Source organism: Apus apus, chromosome 3 (assembly GCF_020740795.1).
Source record: "Apus apus isolate bApuApu2 chromosome 3, bApuApu2.pri.cur, whole genome shotgun sequence".
NCBI lineage: Eukaryota > Metazoa > Chordata > Aves > Apodiformes > Apodidae > Apus > Apus apus.
This window is the reverse complement of record NC_067284.1, coordinates 63,444,609-63,463,776: the sequence shown is the minus strand read 5'-3', so window position 1 is coordinate 63,463,776 and position 19,168 is coordinate 63,444,609. Positions and strand designations below refer to the sequence as shown.

The following is a 19,168-nucleotide window of genomic DNA, read 5'->3' as shown; positions in this document are numbered from 1 at the left end:
CGCTAGTGGGTAAGAGTCCCTCTAGTGGCCGTGTTGTTTTGCTACCACTCATCTCAGCAGAGCTGCTTTTTTTGCCACCTTTTTGCTCTATAGAAATAAGAAGAGCTCTCCAGTAAGTGGTGTATGTAGAGCTCTGTGCTTGGGCTGGTGGACTGTGTCTCAGGATGGTAGTGGACGGAGGGCAGAAATCACTGGCAGTGTGTCTTCAGCTCCAGTTTCCTCCACTTTGCAGGGGGCCTGACAGTCTAACCATTAGGCTATAGAATCATGTGCTCTCCCTTCTCACTCTTTTTAACCTGTGACTCTGCGCTATATTACCTTCCAGGAAAGCAGTGGAGTGTAGCTTCTCTCAGGCAATTCAGTAATTTCTGGCTGGAGAAGTGTTTGAGTGTTCTGCTGAGGCCTTCTCCCTCGGGAGCAAGTGTGCTGGCTTGTTATTATGCCACGGAGGGATCCTTTTACTGTCATCTTCCTCAGCTCTGTTTTGGCACGAGACTGGTGCTATGATCAGTTTTGCTGCCCTGCATTCACCTTTGATTATGCTTAATAAATCCAGCTTCACTGAGCATTTAGACAAAATTCGGGTACACCTTGCTTAGCTTTTGTATGCTGCTGAGGTAGTCTATCATCCCCATAGCCATGCACTTCAGAGCAGCATCTAAGTTCTGAGGAAGCTATGTTGAATGTAAAGATACTTACTGAATTTTAAGTGGCTGGGTGGATTACTTACGTGCTTAAGCAATTGGATGTTCAGTTGTATTTTAGACCATCTTCCACTCCTTCTTGTTAACTTCAGATTAATGGTGGTTAAATGCTGTTTGCCAGGAATTCTTATGAAGACTGCTAGAAGTGCTGAGAAGAAATGGAGCAGACATTTGTAGAATCACTGGTCACAGAAGCAGTTTCAGAGTTTAACAACAGCAGGTGGTTATTTGAATCTTAAACTGAACTCATAGCAACAGTAGCAGTGAGAGACAGAGGCAGGCTTCCTATCGGGTAGAAGTAAAGGTGGTTTAAAGCTTACGCTGTACTAACAGCATTGTGAAATTAGAAGATGTAGGGTTGTAAATTCAGAGTTGAAGAGCGTGTGCTCTTTGTTGACTCGCTGCTGAAGGAGTTATATATACATGCTGTCTGAGGCAGACTTGACATCTGTGTCCCTTTTTGTGGTACCTTTTCTAAAGCAGCCTGAAGAAGTTAACTAGGTGGATAGATGATGGTAGGGCAGTAGATGTGGTTTATTTTGATTTCAGTAAAGCATTTGACACTGTCTCCCACAGCATCCTCATAGATAAATTGCAGAAGTGTGCTCTTGATAATCAGGTAGTGAGGTGGATCATGAACTGGTTGAAAGGAAGAAGTCAGAGAGTTGTGGTCAATAGGACAGAGTCTAGTTGGAGGTCTGTGACTAGTGGAGTCCCTTAGGAGTCGGTGCTGGGACTGGTACTATTCAATATTTTCATCAATTTTCAGCAAGTTTGCTGATGACACTGAACTGGGAGGAGTGGCTGACACACCAGAAGGTTGTGCTGCCATTCAGTGAGACCTGGACAGGCTGGAGAGTTGGGCAGGGAGAAACTTGATGAAATTCAACAAGGGCGAGTGTAGAGTCTTGCATCTGGGGAAGAACAACCCCATGTACCACTACAGGTTGGGGGCTGACCTGCTGGAGAGCAGTGCAGGAGAAAGGGACCTGGGGGTCCTGGTGGACAGGAGGATGACCATGAGCCAGCAATGTGCCCTTGTGGCTAAGAAGGCCAATGACATCCTGGGGTGCATTAGAAAGGGTGTGGTTAGTAGGTCAGGGGAGGTTCTCCTCCCCCTCTATTCTGCATTGGTGAGGCCGCATCTGGAATATTGTGTCCAGTTCTGGGCCCCTCAGTTCAGGAAGGACAGGGAACTGCTGGAAAGAGTCCAGCGCAGAGCCACAAAGATGATTAAGGGAGTGAAACATCTCCCATATGAGGAAAGGCTGAGGGAGCTGGGTCTCCTTAGCTTGGAGGAGACTGAGGGGTGACCTCATCAGTGTTTATGAATATGTGAATGGCGAGTGTCAGGAGGATGGAGCCAAGTTTTTTTCAGTGATGACCAGTGATAGGACAAGAGGCAATGGGTGTAAATTGGAGCATAGGAGGTTCCATGTGAGTATCAGGAAGAACTTTTCCTGTGAGAGTGACAGAGCACTGGAACAGGCTGCCCAGAGAGGTTGTGGAGTCTCCTTTGCTGGAGACATTCAAAACCTGTCTGGACAAGTTCCTGTGTGATGTGCTCTAGGTGACCCTGCTCTGGCAGGGGGGTTGGACTAGATGATCTTTTGAGGTCCCTTCCAACCCCTAGGATTCCGTGATTCTGTAGTATCACTATCCTTACTTAAGGGCTTTTGCCTCGTTCTTCAACGCCCTGGAGAAGCGGGGGCTGTAACCTGAAATCTCGCCCAAGAGGCTGCCAGAACCGCGCCGCGGGGGCACAGAGGCGGTACCCGCGTTGCAGCCCTCCTGTCAGCAGGCCCCGCTGCCGACGCCTGCGGCCCCTCGGTGAGGTGGCACCTCTCTCTCTCTCTCTCTCTCTCTCTCTCTCTCTCTCTCCCTCCAGACCCGGACGAGAGCGGCGGGCAGCCGGCAGGACGGGCGGCGGCGGCGGCAGAGACCCCCTCAGGGCGAGAAGGCCCGTGCGAGGCGGGCCCGGCGGGGCGGGAGCTGCTGCGGCGGGTGAGTCCCCGCGGCGGCTGCGCAGGCGGGCGGCGGCGCGCAGCGATGACGCGGGGCGGGGCGGGGGTGACTCCGGGCTGACGTGTGCCTGGAAGTTGCCCGGTGCCGCCATGGAGCCCGCGGGCGGCGGGGCGTCCCTCCTGCAGCCCCCGGGGCGGCGGCCGCTGCAGCAGGTGCGCGGCGGGAGGGGCGGGGGGGGTGGGGGGAGGGGGTGGCGCGCGCGCCGCCTGTCTCCGCCCGGCGCCGCCGGCCGTTGGGAGCCGTTAACGGCCGCCGGCGGTGGGAGGCGGCGGAGGGGCTTGCCCGAGCCCCCGCTGACACCCGCCGCGCCCCGAGGAAGGCGGGCCGGGCCGGCTGTGGCTCCGTGCCGCCGAGGCGGGGGTTGCCCCCCCCGCCCCCCGTTGCACGCCTGCTGCGCTCCCTTGGCGAAGGGGCTGTGTTCCCCCGCCCCGCGATGCGGGGCAATGCCGCCGTGGCGGAGGCGTCCGCGGGCGGGGATCGCTGCCTGCCCTCTTGCCGCTCCCCGGCGCTTGCGGGGCGACGGTGCCTGCGGAAAGACCCGCTCGCCCCTTGGTTGGCCTTCACCAAGCGGCGGGTGCACCCTCGTTTGCGGTTGGTTGCAGCCAGGGGGAAGGCGGCAGTTTCTGCGTGTCCTTCGCAGCTTGTTTGCCGAGCACCGTGTCTGTACCAGGTACTTGCACCCTTGTCAGGCAGCTGCTGCTCTCTGGCCCTCAGAGACACGTATGACGAGACACATGACATATGACCCTGTGACCAGGGTGACAGCTGGGAAAAGGTCTGAGGTGTGTGTACTGGATTGTTAAGAACATCCAGATGTAAAGCTTCAGGGCTTTTTCTTTATTTTTCCATCCTTGCAGCTTTGTTTGGGAAAGGATCAAATAACTGCTAGTGCTGGGTAACACAAAATGTGTGTATCCACTTATTTTGGTGCAGCTGTTACTTACCAGCATATTGTTACTGTCAGTTGTCTGCTGGATACTCAGGCTTTTGAGTTGAAAGGCAAGCATCAAGCTGCCCCTGTGCTTTTCTTCATTTTCAGCTTTATTTATAGAAAAATGACAAGAAAGCTCTAGGTGGTTCTCTGGTTTTATGAGAGGAATTTGGCAGGCTGCTTGTTTTGCCTGAGTACTCAATGTAAACGTATTCATAGTTGTCAATGTTGTTGGCTTTCAGTTGGTTGCTACTCTGCCTGAGGAAATTCGTCCTGGGCCAGATTTCCATGGACTTCCATGGGAGCCTGTTATTATCACTGCCTTAGTGGGAATTGCCACTCTTGCTATAATTTTCTGGAGAACCTGCCTTTCAGTGAGTATACCTCATGCTTGCAAGCCTGCTGATATTTCACATAATGTGCAGTCTTTTGTATGGTTAAACTGTTTCAGCATTGCTGGGGTCAAGGCAATATGTAGTCTTTGGTGTTTTTACTTTTTTTGTTTAGAGCATTAATGTGAACTAAATGCTGGGCTTAACAGCTAAAGTAGGCTGGAATTTTTTTAAAGCTAAGACATGTTTCCTTTAAGCTATTAATTTAAGATTTTTTAGTAGGGGGCAGTTTTGAAAGAAAAATGGGGGAGTATGATGTAAATCAAGAAGGCCAAGGGAAGGGTCAGCATATCTTTGAAATTAGAAGCCTTCCCTGTGCTTAAGCCTGTTGATGACTATCTCCAAAACAAGCAGCTAATCCTCCGCCCTTTATAATGTCCAGCTGCTTGTAGGTGCCACATTTAGAAACCTAAACATTTGATCTTTATTCTCGTTGGAGAGTGCCTTCCCCACTCTGCTCCTCACTTTACATTTGTCTTTCTTTTTCCTACATGGATAATTTTCTGTGCAAGAAAAATACCATCACCAGCTCTCAAGTACACCAGTGTATCTCCTTGGAAATTGATAGATGAAAATAAATTAGGACAGTTTATTTTGCAGCTGTCCAGTTCAGTGATGATATGCTCTGGAAGCCTGTGAAATGTTTTTTGCTCAACAGAAATAAATTAAAACTAAGTATCTGTAACAATACTGGTACTTTTTGCCTTGGTTAGTTTTGATGTTGGGTTCACTATGTCACTTTCAAAAGCAAAATAATGTTACTTTAACAGCATAGAAAGAATTTTAAGAATTTCAGAAATGGTGTTAATTTTGAAATGAGCAGCTGCCATGTAAACATACATTGCTTTAAAAGGATCATAAATGAGATGCACCTGGTTTTTGTGTTTGTGACTTCCTAACTCTTTGATGCAAAATGGCTTTATTTTCTTTGCAAGTTAGTGCTGTCCTTCTGCTGACTGAGTAAACACACTTTTACTAAGGCTCCAGGACAGAGCATTAATCTTGAAGCTTTTATTAGAAAACAGCTTAAGCTTCTTTGTAGTGTTATTCAACACTCAAGTTGGCAGCAATAGTTGTGTTTTCTGTATGCTTCTTTAATCTGCTTATAAGTGATGAAAATAATACCATTTTTTACTTAACACTTTTTATGGCTAATTTTTTTTTTCCTCTTTAGGTAAAGAGTAGAATATATCAAGGTAAGTTTCTCTGTGCTTTTCAGTGTACTTGATGCTTAGGCATGTAAAAGTTGTGATGATTGTTTTCAAAGTATTCATCTTCACTGTCTTTCAAGGAAAGTGCTAAGTCTAAAGTTATGGTTAAGGTTATGGTGTAAGGTTCAGGTGATACTTGAATCTGAGGATTTTGGTTTTACTTTTGATAATGCTTTTATTAGAAGAAACGATGCAGCTTGCACCTTCAAATTAAGAGGAAAGGAAAAGCTCCATCTTGTTTGGCATAAATGTAATCCATTGGTTTACTGGTATGATGGTAGTGAGGCAGTTTCTTTTTCATTTTTTGACTAGCAGTGGATCTGCGTTTGTTTGTTGCTTCTCAAAAAAACCCAGTACCTAGATCCTCTTGCCTTTTTGGATTGAGGGGAGCCTGAAACTGCCTGCTGTGCAGCTGCAAAGAGACCTTCTAAACATAGGCCTAAATACATAGGTATTCCTGTGGCTAGCACACGGATTTTTACAAGAGCATTTCTCCACCTTCAAGTATATAAAATGTACTGAATGGAAAAGAAATAGAATTGGGTAATTGCTGAAATTCATAATTGAATACAAACCAAAAATATAAAATTGTTTTCACGTGAACTCTGCCTCTTTCTTCCTCACAAACTGTACTACTTATCCGTCATTCCTCTCTAGTTTCTTTGTAGTTATATTGCAGTTTCCTTCTATAAAATTAATGCAGAATTGATGACCTAAAAAAAAAATATCTTAGATCTATGAGGTGATTTCTGGACTGCAAATCAATTACTGTTCTAGCAGGGGGAAAAACATTACTTAGCAGCCCACCCTAAAAAAAAGAGGAGCATAGGTCTATTTTTTTCCCCAAAACTATTCTTCTGTATGATAATGTGTAGAAGCTATGAAAGCTAAGAACAAATAGATATTCTTCAAACATGATAAAGATTGTTTTGTTATTAAAATCTTTATCCAAAATAGAGGAATACTAACAGTGACAAAAATACTTTAAAAGATAGATTACATTTTGAGTCCCAAAGATAAAATCTGTTATCCACTCCTTATGACAGTAGTAAAACTGGAAACCAAGCTAATGCAGGGATTCCTGCCCTGCTGAAACTGCTGAGGACTATTTTATACCTTGGCAGTCACTTGTTTGCTCTCCTCTACCCAGAGTGTGAAGGGCTGGAGACCTTCTGGCCCAGGAGCCCTCACGTGGGAGGGGAGGGAGGAACAGCAGTTGCCATTGCACTCTGGGATGCAGTTGGAACAACCGGTGCTTCCTGTTTGTGCTGCAGAATTTGCTATGAGGCCAGTGAGGCTTGGGGTGTTTAAACACAGGGGTGGTTTAGGACTTGAAAAAGAACAATTGCATGTTCTTTAATTTGCAATAAAATACTTTAAGCAATGATTTTCATTGAACCCTAAGGGTTGGTTGGCAGCTTGTTTAGGTTGAGAAACAAAGGCATGCCTAAAGAACTGTTGCTCAGTCACAGCCCTTTTGAGGTCTGTTAGAGAGTGGTGCAGTTCCTTGAGGCTTACTGATACTGTCTGCTGCTCCCTGTAGGTCTTTCAGAGCTTTCATCGTATTATTCTTGCTGACCAAACATTCAGTTTCAAAACAGCAGAAAGAGGTGGTTGTTAGGGAAGGTGTTGCATCTCCCTGAGTGTCACAGCAGCAGTCTGAAACTGCTCTGACATCCTTGCTGCCAATTCTTCCTTTGAACATACCTTATCTCTGTGTAGCCAGTATTTTGTTGTGTGTTCTGTGACCAGCTTCTGTGAAGTGGATGCAAGAGCTTTGTGCCAGCGTTCAGTGCTTTACTGTCTTGTTTTCAATCCAGACTTTAAATGAAAGCTGGAGATATGTAGACTCCTGTGGCTCAGTGCCAGGGAATTGACTCTATCCTGGTCGATGCTTTAGTCCTTACTTGAAAAATCTTCCCTGAAGTGGTAGTAATGACGGCTCTGATATTTTTTCCCTCCCCTGGCATATGAAGTACAGTTACTGTAAGCTTTTTTATTTCTTCCTAGTGACTGAAAAGCAACTCGCTGAAAAGATTAAAAACCTTCTGCAAGAAAAAACAGAAATCTTAGAAAAGATATCAGAATATGATCAAAAGGTATTGTTCTAGTTTCTCATCCTTTGCTTCCTAATTTTTTGTTATTGGTTTAATGACACAAAGCTAATATACTTTTCTGTTTTTACTGAATATTATGTTGACAGTTTCCTCAGTTCTGTTCGGTTGTTTCTCTGTTTAGATAAAGGAAGCAAAGGAATCTGTGAAAGTGGCCCAAGAACAAAAAGACATTCTCTGTGATGAAACTGCAGGGCTGAAGGTAAGAAACAGTTTACTCTCTTCTGAAAGCAAAGACATCAGTAAAATAACTTGCTTTAGTTTGTCTTTTACTCTTTTCTTGTTTGTTTTAGGACACCGTCAAAGAACTGGAAGAATCAAATCGTCAGCTAGATGACAAAGTAAAAAATCTGCACACATTGCTTCAAACAGAGAGAAAAAAGAATGAGAAGAAACAAAACAAGGTAAGAACAATCACACTCATATCTTGTATTTTTAAATATATATATATGTGTATATATATATATATATCCTTTACTTAGTGTGCCCTAAAAGCTGGTCACAACCAGATGGGTAAACAGATAGAGGTAGAGCAAACAAGATTAATCACCTCAAAAAGAGAACCAAACTTAAGGTTCATCCCAAGCTCAAGGGGGAGAATCTGTTGAATGTTTTGGGCTTTTTGGGGGTAAGATCTTGATGGACTTGTGTAGTTGTGTGCTTTTGCACACAGATGTATTCAAGCAATGGCGTAGTCTAATACCTCCTAGCCAGAGTCAGGAAGTTTCTTAACAATCTGAGCAGAAGGTTTCAGGTTGGCAAGAGTTGTTTTCTTGTACTTGGAGGAAGCATCTAGTCCTATAGTAAGTGTGAAATTCTCTAAGTTGCCTCTCTTTCTTGTTTTCTGGAGGTATTTGTTTTTTCTTTCCCTTCTTTTTAAAGCTTGATTTTCTGTAGTAATGTTAAGCTCCAACAAGTTGTGATCAAAGGTTATCGCTAATGACAGCAGCACGTGTTACTTTCATTCTAGACTATGCAGGTGTACAGGGAACTTTCTCAGCCACAAACAGACAGGGTCACAGGGAGGTTGGTTCTAATGTGCTGTGCATTTCTATTCCCTGCCTTGCTCGTAAGTCAGGGCTGTGTTGCTGCTAGTCTACTGGCTGCTTTAAATGGAAAGCTCTTGGAGTTTTTACTTTTAGGCTTCCAAATTATAAAGGTAAAACATGTACTCAGACTAAGGCATGTACCAGGCTAATACAAAATCACTGCTCATCTTATTCTTAATATAGATCTCTGAAACCCAGAAGTCCTTGGAGAAGCTTCAAGAAGTTATCAATGTACATTCTGCAGAGCTGTCAGAGGTAAAACATTATCCACACCTTCTCAACAGTCACAGGTTCTTTTACCAGGAAAATTAATATTTAGGATGTAATAGAAAATGCTAGCTTGGCAGATTGCAAGTTTTTTGTGCATATATATCTTTTTCTTTTCCATTTTACCAGGTAATACATAGCTCTTGCTCTATTACAGTTTGCCTTTGTTTGTTTTTTAATACATAGGTGCAGATAGCGCTTAATGAAGCTAAGCTAAGTGAAGAAAAGGTGAAATCTGAGCTTCATCATGTGCAGGAAGAGAATGCTAGGCTGAAAAAGAGCAAGGAGCAAGTAAGTTCTGCTCAGGCCAGGCAACTTGGTTTGTCTTGAACAAAACATCGGGGCTTTGTTCCTAGTTTCTTGAGTATAACTTCAGCATGTCTGTTTTCTTAATGTGTAATCCTACATTTCCTATTATTAAGATAAAATTCAAATCTTGTGTCTGCCTGCGCAGTTTGTGCAGGTGAGCCATATGTCTTCTGTATGGAGGCTTTTTCAGTGATTCAGTTTTTGTCAGCAGTTCCACAGAAAGCCTGTGCTGATTGGGAGATTGTTACTTGGGATCAGGACTGAAGAAGTCATGGTGAAGAATTGCCAAACAGCAGTTCTGAATCTAAACTAAAAGGGGAAGACCTTTAGCTATGCAATGCTATGAGAATTATTTTGCAAATTATTGTAAATGTCTCTGTATATGAAGTAGATGGCCCTTAAAGAAAGATGATTTGATTACCTCTGGACTGCAACTAGTCCCTCATATTTTGAAGGGTGTGAGCATTTGGGTTCTTATGTAGGGATATTAGCTGAGAAAGCATCAAATTTGTAAAATCACCTAATAAACTGCAGAAGAATTTCCCATATCCAGCTCTACCAATGGACTAGTGATTAGTGTGATAACTGAAGATTACACTTTATTTGTGACCTGTGGTGATCAGTTATCACCACAGCTGGCAGTAAAATAGACTTTGTTACATGTACCCTGTAGTAAAAATAAAACAACTCATCATCTTGCCTTGGTTCTTCATACAGCTGCTAAAAGAAGCTGAAGGTTGGAGTGAGAGGCACAATGAGCTCAGTGAGCAGATCAAACTGTATCAGAGGTCTCAGAAGGACATAGAAGAGGCACTTGCCTACAAGGAAAATGAAATTGAAGTAGGTTCTTTATAACAAGCTTGCTTAAATTATTACACATAATAAAATACTTTTAAATAGTTCACAAAATGCAGAGCAAGTCTCCTTCAGTGACCCTTTGATTTCATTGCTAGGTTTTAACTAACTGCATTATGCAGCTGAAGCAGCTTGACATGGATTCAGCATCTGAGGCCAGGAAGGATGGTGAGGGGTGTGAATGGAGCACAGGAGATGATCTGGCAAATGGAGAGTTGCCAGGTACAGTAACCTTACCTGCTGGCTGATGCCCCCGGTGGCTGAAGCACGTGCAGTGGTATGTTCGTGTCATATAGGCAACAAGGGGAATCCATGCATGTAGCTGCCTGTAGGTTAAGAGGCTGCAAGCTTTAGTCCTCAAGCACATAACGTCTCCTAACTGAAGGGAGAAACCATTGAAAAAGCTGGTAATTTCTTTTAGGTTAACTTTTAGATATATTGTAAGTACAAGGACATAGTTTTAAAGATTGCATATAGAGGTTAGTAATTAAGAACATTCTGAAAAGTGAGAATCTCATCTTTGTTTTGTGCTACCTTTATTTTCAATATGATTTGTTTTAATTAGTATTGTGCTTAGTTCCTATAGATAACTAATTTAGGTAGTCAGGTCTTTTAAATCTTAAACACCAAAGTAGATGTTTTCAAAACTGCTCAAGCAGTTTGTCACTCTTAATGTTGCACATGTGGTTTTGGTTTTCATTGTGGGTTCCCCCACCCCTCCATAACCATGCAGTATTATATGCAGAAATTGCCACTTTTTGATTCTCAGATACTATGTCCAGTGACAGATACTGCATTCATGTTTATATTAGTGTGGTGGCTAGAGGAAGTGACAAGAAGGAATGAATGCCTTTTAGAATAAATATAATAGTTCTGTTGTGCTGGTCAGGGAATTGCTATTGTGCTTTGCTCCTCAGCACCCCCCCCCCTTTCTTTTTTTTTTTTTTTTTTTGACCATGTGAGGAGACCTATTTTAAGTTGAAGTGTAGGGTACCTGTAGAGTCCAGGGAAACTTTGTTAAGAAACAAGGAAAAATAAATACATGTTTCTCTTCTAGATAATGAGAGTGAGAAGATGAAGACTCAGATTAAGCAGATGATGGATGTCTCCAGGGTATGCTGCACAAGATATCTTAATAAATGCAGCCATGTTACTGCTGTGCCTAAGATCATAAACTTTTTGCTCCTCTTTTCAGGTAAAAACTATGTTATCCATAGTTGAAGAAGACAGAAATCTTCTGCAGTCCAAACTGAGCGATGAAGTAACAGCAAGACATGAGCTGGAAGGTAGGCTTAGCAGAAGAATTGTTTAGGGAGAAGTGCTGTTTGTGGTTTAAAAAGAAACAGCATTTAAGTGGCATAATGGTTTTTATTGCAACTTCATTGAACTTCCTCCCCTACCTTTGCTTCTCCAACAGAGCAAATAAAAAAACTAGAACACGACTCCTGTTCGCTTGAGTCAGCCAAGGCTCGGCTGGAAAATGAATGCAAAACGCTACAGCAGAAAGTGGAGATTCTTGGTGAGCTTTACCAGCAGAAGGAGATGGCACTCCAGAAGTAAGCCTTCCACACATAGTATATTATTTTGTGGGCAGTACTCAAATGCTCTTTGCTCATAAGGATCCAATAACTTGAAGATGTATTTGGTGGTAACTACTGTTTCAGTACGGTTGAAGCTAGTACCCTTTTTTTACTTTTTCCCCTTGTCCAGAGATTCTAAAAAGGTTGTCACTTTGCACACACAATATTGCCTTCTACTATTAAAAAACAAATGAACAACAACTTTTAGAGAGGGGAGATGGGTGGCTTGATCTTTAAGTTCTGTGGTTGCTGCATCACATTTCTGAAATGTCAAGGAGAATATAGCAGCCATTAAGATTTGTTTTGATTACTCTGAGCTTATTTTAGTGAGTGTAATTCTCATAATGTAGGAACTTAGTATTTTTGCCTTCTGAGCTTGCATTCTCAAAGGGCTAAATTTAAGGCCAAGTTAATGGTGGCAATTGAGATAAATTAATTGCTAGCAGTGAAGAGCTAGTTGCGTAACTTGCTCATTCCTCATTTATTTACTTACTGAAACGTCTGTGATAACATCTCAATTTTGTGGGGAAAATTTAAGATAGGATTCAGGGACATCTTCAGCTAAATTCTGTAGGAAAGCTGAAATTGTGGTGGAGAAGCAATTGGAAGTTCTATGGTTCAAGTGTGTATGTCAGAGAAGATGCAGGGTTGGAGCAAGGTGAGGAGTTGAGGCTGTACAGCAGTAGTGAAACTGTCTGACCTCGTAACATGAGGATCCAGGTGTAGTAAACTTGTAATGGGGAAGTGATGGATTGCCCAACTTGTAAGGAAGACTTCATGTTGACCTCTGAAGGATTTCTATTCTTTCTAAAATTTTTAGGAAGTTACACTGCCTGTTAAGTTTTTTTTATTTGACTGAAGGACTTCCTCCAACATTTTTTTCAGGAGAACTGTTTCTACATGTAGCCAAGGGAATAGCCCGTTCAACATAATCCATTAGCAATAATTATCTTACTAATAGTTTAATGGTTCCAGTTTTGTATAATGTAGGAACACATTATGGACCTCTTAAATATTTGCAGAAGAATGTCAAAAATGAAGACAATGAACCATGAAGTTATAAGAAGACTGTGGAAATTGGTCATGTAATAAATTGGTATTGAGAATACTTGGGGGAAAAAAGCTTCTTTTGTCATGGTTGATGACTATTGAATGTGTTTGTTATCTGGGCTCTAAATTTCACCTTTTTCACTACACATTCAATTATTTTCACTTGGTTAGATGGCAGTTCTGCACATTGCCTTGTTTATGCCTTTGTAAATCTGGATTACCCTTGGTAGCATTGGTAAGTAAACTACAAGATCTGAAGAGCTGAACAGTCTGCTATGTTAGGTTCTGACAAATCTTTAGATGTTGACAGAACTTTCCAGTCAGTTCTGCATCCTAAAGTTTTGAGGTTTTATATACAAAGGTCATGTCTATTAGTTTCAAAAGACAGTATTTCTGTCCCTTTAAAAAAAACCCACAAAACACAAAACAAAACCTCTCCGTTCTCTGTTTCTATTCTCATGCATATTGTAGATTCTGATATTACTGTTGTTAGCTGGGGAACACCTTGAATTTGGGTTCTAGTAGATGTAGAATGGTGGAATACATGGTGCTTTTTTTTTTCTTTTCTATGCAGAAAACTAACTCAGGAGGAGTATGAGCGTCAGGAGAAGGAGCAGAAATTGTCTGCTGCAGATGAAAAAGCCGTGCTGGCCATCGAGGAAGTGAAAGTTTACAAGTAACTTCAGTTTCTGAAGACTGTTGTTTCCCTTTGTTTCAGTTGTAGAAAATTAATTTAAACCTCTCTCCTTCCCCTTTTTCATTTTGTATAGGCAAAGAATCCAAGATATGGAAGAAGAATTGCAAAAAACAGAGAGATCTTACAAAAACCAGGTATACTTACTGCTTGCTGGTTATTGCATTACCTTTTACTGCATCATTGCAATGCTCTGTAGTGAAATTGGAAATACTAGTAGTTGGACAAAGTAAACTAAAGTGCTTCTTTAATTCTCAGATTGCTGCTCATGAGAAAAAGGCACACGACAATTGGGTAAGAATGTTCTTTTTCTGATGCAAACAGTTTGTGCTTGGCTTGAGGTTGGTGCAGTTAATGCAGTTGGCAAAATTTTCCCTAATAGCTTATTGCCCGCTCTGCCGAGAGAGCTCTGGCTGAAGAAAAAAGAGAAGCAGCGAACCTGAGACAAAAGTAAGTAATCCATGTTTATTGCTCTCTGCATATGCTGTGTGTTACCTGGGAGAGAGGGAGCTTCAAGGTGCTAGAATCTGCAGCACATACTTGAGTTACTGATTTTAAACTACTGATAAACTGTATTGGTGGTTAAAACAAGATTTCCTGGTGAAAACTGTAACATTTTACAATGCAGTTGGCCTTGTTTCATTATAACAAACACAACTCGCAGGCATTATTTAAATAATGAAAAATCCTTTATTTTTGAAAATTAGATTAATGGAAGTAAACCAAAAAATCGTGATGCTTCAAAGACCATTGATTGTAAAGCCAACTCCAGGCAGACCCAGTCACCAAATCCCACCACGACGAGGTAAAGGCAACTGCTCCTCTGAAAATGTTGGTCTTAAGAGTCAGTATACCTTAATAAAATAAGGCTGTGCTAAACCGTAGAAAAGTAAATTGAGTGGCTTTTCTTCCTTGTTATAGGGCCCTTAAGCAGAGATGGCTCTTTTGGCCCATCGCCTGTGAGTGGAGGAAATCCATCACCCACACAGATGATAGAGGTTCCTGCTCGGCCCCTTTCTGCTCCTCGAAGGGAAGGCTCAAGAGGTGAATTTGGTAAGCAGCAAAGCTTCCCTTCTGTGATAATTCTACTACAAACACAATTATGCTACAAACAGAAGAAAGCTTATCTCTGATCTTGGTTCTGTGATAATTCTACTACAAACACAATTATGCTACAAACAGAAGAAAGCTTATCTCTGATCTTGGTTCTAGCAATGGTATTAAATATTGATACCTGCTTTATTAATATGCAGGTGAGTGGTTGTATTTATAAACAAACAAAACAACCTCAGGCATGTATTGATTAGTCTCTGGGGTTCTTGTTTCCCTTAAGGTGCAGTGGTAGATGGCCCACCGGCTCCACGAAGGCCACCAGAGCTACCTGGAAGGATGTCTGTTCCTGGTAAGTTGTGTAGCCTGCAACCAACTACAACTTAATTATTCTTTCATTCAGAAGTGTAATTTACAAACCATGTTCCTTACCCTAAGCATGGTAAGGCATGCATTCATGGTGCTCTTTACAGATCTTGGACCTGCTGTAGTGTCCCTGACCAATAGTGGGCCAAGAACCTCCTCCCCTTCCACAGCAGTGGATGGAGTGGTAAGTTGAAAAAACCCCAACCTTCAGGAAGTGTTTCTGATACGTGATTCACTGTACTTCCTGCTGCTTCTTTAACTGTATCATATTCTGTCTTGTCTACATCCTATCACTATTTATTTACTGTCCAAAAAAATAAAAGCAACCCTCTCCCAAAGAGCCTGAAGCCCCCTGTGTAGCTACTGATTCACCCTCATCTCTTGAGTCTGCTACAGTGAGTATGAGGCTGAATATGGTGTTATGCTGCTTTGATGGAGAGGAGTGACAGGCTTGGTGTTCTGAACTGCTGGGTAACAAAATGCTCTGCGAAACTAACCAAGGGCTTATATCTCTGTCTCAAAAGGTTTCTTTAATGGTGTACAGTTGCTTTCTGTTTTTTATGGAGTTGAGGAAATGAGATCTTTCTTGTTAAGGACTGCAGGCAAATACTTCGGAGTGACTACAGCAATAATCCTAAAAAGCTGACTTACCTGTGGTATTCAACCACAATTCCCTATGCAATTCCAAATGCCTGGCCCTTTACCAAAGGCATGCCTACCCAGAAAACTTCAAAAGGGATTGAACTTTCCTTTAGCACAGCTTTAGCTAAAGAAAACTTGTAATCTCAAAAGGTACATTAAGTACTCACTCCCAGGTAGTGCAAGCAGTGTTCTGGGTGAAGGCACAGTGATGGTGCAGTAACTCTCCCTATTTTCTACTTGGTTAATGTGTTTTGGGGTGTGTTGTTTGGGTTGGTTTTTTTTCCCCCCTCTTTTCCACCGCTTGGCCTTTGGGTGAGTGGTTGGAGTGTTTAGCAGTGTTGGTATTTCTCTGATGCACTGAGCAGCACGTTGAAGTATAACCTAATCTTGCATAGGCTAATGCTAGTCCCAAAGGCCCACCTTCATTCCCTGGAACACCTATCATGACCTCTCCAGTGATGGGACCTCCACCTCCGCCACCAGTTCACTATGGACCACCTCCAGCTCCTCTCCGTGGGCACTTTGGGCCTCGACTTCTTCCTGTGCCCTTAGGTACAGTTGCGTTGCCGTGTGCTGAAACTTAACTTTACCCACTGTGCTTCTTAGAAGCCTCCTGCAGAACTGAGATGTGCCATCCATTAGCACACAGCTTCCCCAAGCTGCATGGGGTCTGGTTGTCCTGCTTTCACTAAGCTTGGACAGGTGGCTTTTCTCAAGTCTCCTTAGTACTGAAGCATTTTTCCTTGCTGCGTCTCACATAGAAACCAGCAGCCAAAAGTCATTAGAATATAATTCATGCCCTGTGAAGTCTGCATGTGACAGTGATCCACCCCAGAGCTGCTCCAAAAAAGGAATGAGTCGGGAGCCTTCACTGTTTAGGTTAAAGCAAGATGTCATTTAACTCTTGTGTTTTCTTCTAGTTCGTGGTGCTCCCCTGCCACCTCCAGCTGCAAGGGATTTCTTACCTGGCCCACCCTTAGGAATGAGAGATCTGCCTCCTGGCCCACTGCCCCCTCCTCCTGATCCAAGAGGCTATGCACGTGGGCACCCTCCTTTCCGACCCCTAGGTCCTCCTGGCCCAAGAGATTATCCCCCAGGCCCACGGCTACCCCCGCCTGGTTCAAGAGACTATATACCTTCTCCTAACAGAGACTTGCCTCCATCAGGACCTAGAGACTTCCCTGCAGGCCCTCCACCGGCAGACTCCAAGGACTACACACAGCCTCCAGCGCAGAAACCCTGACTGCAGCCTCTGGTCAGCAGCTCACTGGAATGGACTCTAGCGCACTTCCTGCAGTCAGGATTTTAGGAGATGGCTCTCTGAAGCCATTCCTCTCATTTCAGTATATTTCAGCTTTTGCAGGATTAATTTTTATCCGATTGCTACAGACATCTTTTGTGCATTTATGATCACCTTAAACTCATCCATCCTCTTGGGCTGCAAAAAACTTTTTGTGATGGACTTGAACCTACTCTAAACGTGCAATAGAAAGGAAGTACCTGTGTGGCTAGTTTTAATTAAATGTAGCCTCTGTAACCAGTTGGTGAATGAACTAATTTCATGAAAAATGTAAATCAAATCATTTCCTGTGGAAATAATTTTTAAGTAAAATGCTATCCTACCTGCCTTCTCCATCACATCATTATGCTGCAGTTTCTGTAGGCAAGGGGTTTACATGAGGACTGGGAGGTGTGGTTTTGTTTGGGTTTTTTTTTTTAAAGAAAAGATGTCTGGTCAGAGATTCAGAAGCACAAATGACACTGTATTCAAAGGAAAGTTGTAATAAAAGGCAAAATTCCTTTTGCTAAACTGAAGGCTTTGTTTCAGTGCCATTTTTTGTTCAGAAAGGATGTCTGTTCAGTAATTTACCCAGAGAATGCTACAGCTATGACCAAATTCAGGAACTGAATTAAGGCTGAGTAAGTGCTGCTGCAAGATTAATGACTGGGTTACCCTCCTGCCTGTTACGGATTTGCTTCATGAAGTGAGGACAATTGGGATAAAGCTCTCTTCAGCTGAAGGCCAGTACACAGCTGGAAACCTTGATGAAGCTGTGTAGTTTGGAAATACGGGTGGATGCTCCAGGATTCTAGAAGCTGAGAAATTCCATAATTGCTTTCAAAGACCAGCTTTCAGCATGAAGCAAGGTTTCAGAGCCAGGTTTTCATCTTGCTCTGTATGTAAGACTGATTCAACCTCCTTAGCTGTTGGGCTGTATTTCTACAGCCTTTTTCACTTAAGTTTTAAAATAAATAAATAAATTCCATTAAGTGGAGTTGGTATATGCAAACCATATTAACATGCATTGCGTTACCTCAGTTTGCATACACAGAACACTGGATAGTTTTAATAACACACCCCACACTCGCTGGAGTTCAAGAAAGTCCCTGAATGTTAGTGCAAGGATGAAAATGTAGTATTTGGCATAACAGGCCACTCACTTGTGGCTGGACACTAATGGTTTTTCAGAAGGGCTCTGTACAAATGTAAGCCTTAGGGAGGGAAAAATGAAAAAAAAAAAAAAAGGGAAACAAATAGGAATAATAATAAAAAAACCCTACTGCAAGGCCATTACAGCTTTACTGCCAGAGTACAAGCAGCCATTAAACTTGAGGTGTTACATTCTTACAGTACAAGTATTAAGCTTTAGATTTAAGATGAAAGACAAGACAGAACATCACTAAAGCATAAAACAATACAGGAGCTTGTGCTGTGGGGACCAGTAGTCCTTTGAGGGAAAGACAGTTTACAGGAAAAAACATGAAGAATTGAAGCAACTTTAAAAATGGTATTTCACACTCTACAGACATTAAGTCACAATTACTTAAATACAAAGCTCTACTTGTGTATTTAACAAAAATACTTCCAAGTTGACATTTCATATAACTGGAGTTAATACAGACATGTACAAGCTGGGGAAGAGTTAAGATAAGCAGCTGAAACAAGGGGCTTGCAATTCAAGTGGAAGTGTTTGCGTAGTGGCTAATGACACAGATGTTGATGCACATTTGGGGTTCTCCAGGTTCAGGCTCTTCCCTTCCCCAAGGCCAAGCTTTGTGATGGTCAGTGTCTCCTCCTGGCCCACCCCAGCCAGCATTAGTAACTGAAACCTCCCTCTGGGAGCAGCCAGACTGGAAGGGGACACACACCTAACTGCAGTGCTTGGCACTAACCCAGGAGGTGCAGGAGGAGGTGGCAGAGCCCCAGCCCTGTCCCTTGCCAAGGCAGGCTGCTTGCCTTACACAGCTGCCTGGTGCTACAGCTTCTCAAATGGTCAGCAGGAGACCTGAGCCAGCCAGGGCCCAAAGGCAGAGAACACAGCTGTGGACCAGGCTGAGGTTTATTTGCAGCCATAGACTAATGCTTTGCTCCATCCTTCTGCAGAGTTCAAAGGATTGTTTTTTTATTTAATGGTTCCCTCTTGTCTGGTATCCAGAATGCTGCATTCAGAGGTATTTCCATAACTCACAGGGCTCTCTTTTCAGGGCTTGATATTCAATATATCAGATATAATACCATTAGGGTATTGTAAAGACCCGTAAACAGGAAAATTCAATTGCACTTTTTTTTTCCTCCTCCAACCAGTACTGGAATTTGAGGAAGTGTTGCTGACTTTTATCATAACACCTAAATAATGTCATCCCTAGTTATACCAGAACAGAGAGAAGGCAAGAAGATTAGGACATTCAAAAATAGCTTTTTATCCTAATCAATATGGTAAAGGCAAAAATGCTGAACGCCTGCCTCTAGGCAGACAAGTATCACGAGGAAAAGTTAACATCCCTGCCTTTAAAGCATAATGTAACATCTTGGGGTTACATGACAGAAAAGAGGAATTGCCTCCAGACTGTTCAAAATAAACCTAATATTTAACACTTTTTTGGGCACTGGGTCTTCTGTTAGCATAACATATTGTATTCAGGCACTA

The 19,168-nt window shown here is 42.7% G+C and overlaps 1 protein-coding gene across 2 annotated transcripts in view; it reads left to right on the top strand.

Moving 5' to 3' along the window:
- Positions 1–17,054, top strand: part of MIA3 (MIA SH3 domain ER export factor 3) — a 28,773-nt gene extending 11,719 nt beyond the window's left edge. The window contains exons 6-29 of one of the 2 annotated variants that reach the window (XM_051615487.1): positions 2,593–2,708; positions 3,903–4,034; positions 5,227–5,248; positions 7,274–7,362; positions 7,502–7,579; positions 7,671–7,781; positions 8,610–8,681; positions 8,880–8,984; positions 9,720–9,842; positions 9,956–10,079; positions 10,915–10,970; positions 11,053–11,143; positions 11,275–11,413; positions 13,062–13,163; positions 13,258–13,318; positions 13,440–13,475; positions 13,564–13,631; positions 13,889–13,986; positions 14,103–14,234; positions 14,515–14,583; positions 14,705–14,781; positions 14,921–14,992; positions 15,635–15,791; positions 16,160–17,054. In XM_051615487.1, the coding sequence (XP_051471447.1) occupies positions 2,593–2,708; positions 3,903–4,034; positions 5,227–5,248; positions 7,274–7,362; positions 7,502–7,579; positions 7,671–7,781; positions 8,610–8,681; positions 8,880–8,984; positions 9,720–9,842; positions 9,956–10,079; positions 10,915–10,970; positions 11,053–11,143; positions 11,275–11,413; positions 13,062–13,163; positions 13,258–13,318; positions 13,440–13,475; positions 13,564–13,631; positions 13,889–13,986; positions 14,103–14,234; positions 14,515–14,583; positions 14,705–14,781; positions 14,921–14,992; positions 15,635–15,791; positions 16,160–16,482 (2,453 nt within the window). In that variant the 3' untranslated portion in view covers positions 16,483–17,054. The remainder of the gene's footprint in view (positions 1–2,592; positions 2,709–3,902; positions 4,035–5,226; positions 5,249–7,273; positions 7,363–7,501; positions 7,580–7,670; positions 7,782–8,609; positions 8,682–8,879; positions 8,985–9,719; positions 9,843–9,955; positions 10,080–10,914; positions 10,971–11,052; positions 11,144–11,274; positions 11,414–13,061; positions 13,164–13,257; positions 13,319–13,439; positions 13,476–13,563; positions 13,632–13,888; positions 13,987–14,102; positions 14,235–14,514; positions 14,584–14,704; positions 14,782–14,920; positions 14,993–15,634; positions 15,792–16,159) is intronic. The other variant, XM_051615488.1, reaches the window with a different exon arrangement.
- The last annotated feature ends 2,114 nt before the right edge of the window (positions 17,055–19,168 follow it).